Source organism: Alligator sinensis, unplaced genomic scaffold, assembly GCF_000455745.1.
Source record: "Alligator sinensis unplaced genomic scaffold, ASM45574v1 scaffold1032_1, whole genome shotgun sequence".
NCBI classification, from domain to species: domain Eukaryota; kingdom Metazoa; phylum Chordata; order Crocodylia; family Alligatoridae; genus Alligator; species Alligator sinensis.
This window is the reverse complement of record NW_005842450.1, coordinates 5,117-11,090: the sequence shown is the minus strand read 5'-3', so window position 1 is coordinate 11,090 and position 5,974 is coordinate 5,117. Positions and strand designations below refer to the sequence as shown.

Genomic DNA, 5,974 nt, shown 5'->3' with positions numbered 1-5,974 from the left:
GCCCGCGGCAAGGAGACGGGACAGGAACGGCAGCCCGGAGAGCTGAGCACACGGAAACACTTACCTGTGTATATGAGCCTCATGCATTCGCGGCCGCAGCCAGTGCTGCAGCACGTGAGTCCTCTGGGACACCTAACACCGCACCGGTCCTCACAGCTCCCACCCTGCAGGGGTGGAGGGCACCTGCCCTGGTCCTGCTGCTGGTCGTCTGCAGCAAGACGTCTCCGTGTCAGGCCGGCCGCGCTGCCCCACCTCGGCCACCCCCAGCCCGGCCCAGCCCCATGCGCAGAGACCGCCCGGCAAGGAGCGAGGAGACTGCCCGGGCACGGCCCCACCGCAGCTCAGCCCGGGCTGGGGGCGCGATGGCACCGGAGCGGTGCCCCGGGCCTGCAGCCAAGGGCTGGGCTCCCTGCTCTGCCCGCTCCCTGCTGCCCACGCCACGGCTGCACCGGTACCTGGCACAGGCTCCACGCAGCGCCGGGCACATGCGTTGTAGCAGCACTTCTGCTGTCCCCGGCACTCCTCGTCGCGGCGGCACTGGTCCTCCTCGGCACGGATGCACCGGATGTAGTCAGGAGGGCACTTCCCGGGCTTCACTGCAACACAGGGCACCTGTCAGGGGTGCAGGGGACACGGCCTGGCCCTGGCAGACACCTCTGCTCCAGGCTGCTTCCCTACGGGGCCGCAGGTGCCAGCGGGCTGATGGGCCATTGCAGCTACTGCCACCGGCTCCCTCCCACGCACCCAGGTTGGGCACGCGGCCTCCGGAGCCCGGGTGCAGCCGTACCAGATGCCCTGACACCTGTCCCTTTTGCGGGCGGAGAGAGGCCCTGGCACAAGCCTACCTGGAGTGCGCCAGGCTGCAGGCCCTGCACCTCCTCCTCTGGAGCCTCTTGCTGAGCTCCTGGCTGCACGGCTCCCTGACCTTTCCGTTTTTGCACTGCCTGTCCGCAGCCCCCCAGGGCCCAGGACCTCCTGGTCAACCTCCGCCTGGCCTGGGCCACGCCGGTGTGTACGTGACCAGGAAGGAGGCTCTGGCCGGGAGGGCCCCGGGGACCGCGGGGACGCTTCCCTCTCCCTGGCCTGCTCCCGTCTCCGGGCAGAGCACCACGGGCAGTGTCCGCCGGCACCGTGGACCCGTTGGAGGGCCGGTGGGCGCTGTGCAGTCACTCTGCTCGGGGTCGCTGCTTGGTGCGCTTATCTGAAACTCTGACCTGCGCTCCCATCCCTGTTTTTCATCCGTGTCCCAAGAATTCGGTTGTCCCCCTTGCCTGTAGCCTGCCCGCCTAATGGAGACCAGCAGGTACCGCGGTGGGCTGGGCCCACGACTCCAACGTGGACAAAGCGAGCTGCCGCGGCGAGTGAGCCGCGCTCGCCCAGACACAGGCAGCGCCTCTGACCTGTGCGGGGACCCGGGGTCTCTGGGCACCTCCATGGCTCTCTCCCACCCCGACCGCGCCAAAGCCGCTGGTGCCCGATTTCCCAGCACCGAGCTTTGCTTTCCCTCCCCCTTGTCCTGCCGCAGGTAGGGGCCCAGGGCGCAGCAGTCTGGCCCCGGGCTGCAGGCTGAGGAAGGACCCCTCGCAATATGGTTTTGAACAACTCTCAGATTTGGAATCGATTTGGCTGATTTCACTTGGAACACAAAACATTTTGCTTAAAAATGAGAAATAAAAAACTGCAGCCGGTGCCAGGCCCGAGCTGAAATGACGGGGGGACTCTTACCTGCCTGTATGCCTGGCATGCAGACATGGCCGCAGCCATTGCTGCAGCACTTCTTCCCCTGGGGACACTGATGGTCGCCACCACACTCCTCCACACAAGTCCCAGCACCCGTGGGCGTGGGGCACTTGCCGGGTCTCTCTGCAGCAAGAGGTCTCCGTGTCAGGCTGGCAGCGCCGCCCCACCTCAGCCACCCCTACCCCACCCCACCCCACCCGCTGCCCCAGGCACAGAGACCACCCGGCCGACAGGCCCCACCATGCGCCCACGTCCCCTCCGCTCCCCGCCCCGAGCCGCCACCCATCTGCAACGGGCAGCTTGCAGGCGGTGCCGCAGCCGGTGTTGCAGCACTTGGCCGCGCCCTGGCAGTCGTTGTCAGTGTCACATTGCAGGGCACAGGTCCCCATGCCGTCCGGGGGCAGCGCCTGGGCTTCACTGCAACAGAGCACCCCACGGCTCTGAGGATGGGGGTCTTGGGGCGGCCAGAGAACGGGGCGGCGGTGCGAGAGACAGGCCACCGCGCGGCTCTGAGCTCAGGGGTCCCAGGGATGCCCGGGCAACACCCTGGCAGCGGGCGGACTTGGTGATCTTCTTTATGGGTCTATGACTGGCCCCTTGTCCCTGCCTCCCTGCCCACCCTAGGAACTGCACCACCCCCGGGAGTGGCACCAGGGTCTCCTGGAGCTGCAGGCAGTCGGTCCCGGGGGTGCTGGTGTGTCCCAGCCCCTGCGGCGCTGCCCTCACTCTCAGGACATGCATGGTGCAGGGCCGGGGACCCCGGGGAGCTGGCAGACGTGCTCTGGTCCAGAGGGACGCGATGCCACCAGGCAATGCCCTCGCAGCATGGCAGCTCCCACCCCCCTGCCCAGTGCTAACAGCCCCGCCGGGATGGGGAGGTGGGAGGCAGGGGCTGGAGCGGGCTTGGGGCTCCGGGCCAGGGGAGCACTCACCTAGAGGGACCTGCCCAGACGCAGGCTGCAGCGCGGCCCAGAGGGCGAGGATCCCCACCAGCAGGAACAGACTGCCCCGCTGCATGGTGCTGCCGTGCCCAGTGCCAGGCCGGCCGCGCTATATATGTCACCCTGCCCGGAGGGGGGAGGACCTTGCACAATGCCCCAGCTCGGCCCCTGCCCCTCCCAAGGGCCGGGCCATTCGGGAGACGCCCTGTGCCTCTGTGCAATGGGACGTGTGCCAGGCGCATGACAAGCCACACAGGCAGTTGCACCTGCTCCCTGCTCTGCCTCTTCCAGCACGGCTCTCCCGGGCAGCACCCAGACCCCATCGCCAGCTTGAACCCCCCTGCCCCGGGCACCAGTGCTGGGCCTGGGACCTGGGACGTGCATACGCGTCCGCCTCCCTGCTCTTGATCACGGCCCGGGGGGCATCTCCTGCCCAGCCAGACGGGCCGGGGCCTTCTCCTTCCTGCCCTGGCTCTGCACGGCTGGGTGCCAGCGCTGCCTGGGCCAGCCAGCGCTGGGGAGCAGAGCGCACCTGCCAGCCCGTCTCCGCACCCACACCAGGGCTGGGATCCGGACGGGGGCCAAGGACCCCCTGCCCCCTGTGCCATGCTGGGCGCTGCTCCCAGCTCTGCGGGGGGGGCAGCAGCTGCAGCCGGCCCTTGCACAGTCCCATACATGCTGGACACGGAGCTACGGGAGCAGGGCAGGGTCCCAGGCTATTTGGGCTGAGGGGACCAAAGGACACAGGGAGCTGCTTCTGCATTTGACAGCAGATCCTGCAAAGGGCGAGAGACGGGAGAACCCAAGAGGAGGCAGACTGAACACGTGAGAGGTGTGCGATACGCGGGGGGGGGCGCAAAGCATGCTATGCTCGAGCGCCCGAGGGGAGAAGCGGGTGCGGCTCCACCTACAAGACCCGGGCGGACACGAGGCCTGAGGGATCTCCGCCCCGTCACCCAGAAGGACTTCCTGAACCCTCGGCTGCAAGGAGCCGCTCTGCCCCGCGACTACACGCGAGCTAGGCGAGGCTCTGTGGCCTTTTGGGCTCGTGCTGCATTTGCAGTTGGCTCCGGTGTGCACACTTGCACTGGGTGCTCCAGTGTGCATGCTCACACATAGGGTGGGTGCTCTGGTGTGCATGCTCACACACTGGGTGGTACCAGCGTGCATTCTTAAACACAGGGTGCTCCAGTGTGCACGTTCACACTGGGTGCTCCGGTGTGCACGCTAGCACACAGGGTGCTTTGGTGTGCACGCTCGCACTGCGTGGTACCGGTGTGCATGCTCTCACTGGGTGCTCCAGTGTGCACACTCATACACTGGGTGCTCTGGTGTGCACGCTCGCACACAGGGTGCTCAGGTGTGCATGCTCACACACAGGGTGGGTGCTCTGGTGTGCACACTCACACACTGGGTGGGTGCTCTGGTGTGCACACTCGCACACAGGGTGCTCAGGTGTGCATGCTCACACATAGGGTGGGTGCTCTGCTCTGGTGTGCACACTCACACATAGGGTGGGTGCTCTGGTGTGCACACTCACACACTGGGTGGTACCGGTGTGCATGCTCACACACAGGGTGGGTGCTCTGGTGTGCGCACTCACACATAGGGTGGGTGCTCTGGTGTGCGCGCTCACACACAGGGTGGGTGCTCTGGTGTGCGCGCTCGCACTGGGTGGTGCCAGGCTGCATCGGCGCTCCGGTGAAGTTTCTCTGCTGTTCTTTGCTGCGTGCTTGAAGTTGCCGACTGCCATGCGCAACAAAAGCTGTCCGCGGCACAGACACTTCTGACTCAAGCGTTTCTGAAGTCGGTGCCACCGCCTATCATCTCATATTCAGTGTGGTAACGAGCCGTGACTCAGGGCCCTCCCAGCCTGAACGCTGCCAAGCCTGCCCAGCGCCGCGGCAGGAGCGAGCGGAGGCCCACGCCCCGGCTACCTGCCGGCAGCCTTTGCTGCCAAGCCCTGGCCGCGAATGCAGGACTGCGTCCGGTCCCGGCGCCGCGCTTCAAGAAGGAGGCGGAGAAGCTCGAGAGAGCCCGGAGAAGAGCCGCTCGTATGATTAGAAAGGCCGACAGATACGGGACTGTTCAGCCTAGGGAAGAGAAGACTTTGGGGGACGTGGTGGCAGCTCACAAACGCTTCAGGGGAGAGCATCGGGGCTCGGCGAGCAACTGTTCACCGAAGCGCGCCGGGGAAACCAGGAGCAATGGTCATAAACTCCGAGAAGGCGGTTTCAGCCTGGACGTAAGGAAAACACCGACCCAGGAGATGTTCAGACGGGGCCGGGACGCGCAGCTTGCTGGGGTTGTTTGCCCGCCGCGGTCTTTCCTGCCCGGAGCAGGGGGCTGCACCCAGCGATCTCGCCCGGTCGCTTCCAGCCCCGAACTTCTGTGAATCTGTGGGTTACCCCGAGGGGCAGGGGGGTGCCCAGCCGGAGCCTTGTGCTGCCCCTGCCCCTGTCCTGCAGGCTGGCGGGACAGCATATAACCGGGCTGGCCCGGCGCTGGGCACCGCGGCACCATGCAATGTGCTGGCCTGCTGCTGCTGGCGGGGCTCCTCGCTCCCTGGGCCAGGCCCCAGCCCGCGGCCGGCCAGCGACACGTAGGTGAGCGCTCCCTGCCCGGCCTCCTCCACCCCGGGACCCCTCGGCCCACCAGGATCTGCTGGCCTGGGTGCAGCATGCCGTGGGGCTGGTGCCCAGAGGTCCCCCAGAGACGGCCCACGAGAGGCCATGGGCTGCAGAGCTGGGGTGGGGAACGGGGAGCTGTGGCATCCCAGCCGGGGCCGGGCCAGGAGCTGGCAGGAGAGGACAGGCGGTCGTCTTGGGACTCGCTCACACAGGGATGTGCCTCCAGAGCCCTCCTAGCCTCGGGATGTAGAAGCGAGTCAACTTACCTGAAATTCGGCTAGTGCATTAGGGATATGTATTTTAATTGTGTAATCAAAGGGTCCTCGAACCCTTTCTGTTTTGCTCAAGGCTTTTCTCTCCAAAATCTCTTTGGTCTTTATCGACCATCTTCTCTCTCTCCCGGAGCATAAAAGGCTACCTGCACGCAGCGAGCGGGCGGCGGATTGCTGGGGGTGAGACAGCTAGCCGAGCAAAGGGAGCTATAACGGCGAAGGCAGGATCCACTTTTTCCTGTCCTCTGGTAGAGGAGGCTACGTTTGAGTGCTTCAAGCTAACGGAAGCAGCCCAAGCTACCATGGTGGGGCTAAGCACGCTCGGGGTCTGTGTACAGAGCCCCGAGGCCAGAGCCCGGGTGGCGGCAGCGATAGCTCCAGGCTTGCGGGT

At 66.1% G+C, this 5,974-nt stretch overlaps 1 protein-coding gene across 1 annotated transcript; it reads right to left on the bottom strand.

Annotated features, from left to right (window-relative positions):
• Positions 1-150: 150 nt before the first annotated feature.
• LOC102374752 (WAP four-disulfide core domain protein 5-like) lies at positions 151-2,809 on the bottom strand. Its single transcript, XM_025212163.1, has 3 exons — positions 2,673-2,809; positions 1,726-1,863; positions 151-596 (listed from the first exon to the last, which is right to left on the bottom strand). The coding sequence occupies exons 1-3, from the start codon at positions 2,755-2,757 to the stop codon at positions 151-153; spliced, it is 669 nt and encodes a 222-aa protein (XP_025067948.1). The 5' UTR covers positions 2,758-2,809.
• Between the last annotated feature and the right edge of the window lie 3,165 nt (positions 2,810-5,974).

Excerpts from the sequence above, each read along its gene's own strand:
- LOC102374752 (XM_025212163.1), bottom strand. The coding sequence starts at position 2,757 with ATGCAGCGGGGCAGTCTGTTCCTGCTGGTGGGGATCCTCGCCCTCTGG. Across the intron at positions 1,864-2,672 it reads GTCTGGGCAGGTCCCTCTAG|AGAGACCCGGCAAGTGCCCC; the intron begins GTGAGTGCTCCC and ends CTCTTGCTGCAG. Across the intron at positions 597-1,725 it reads CATGCCAGGCATACAGGCAG|TGAAGCCCGGGAAGTGCCCT; the intron begins GTAAGAGTCCCC and ends CCTGTGTTGCAG.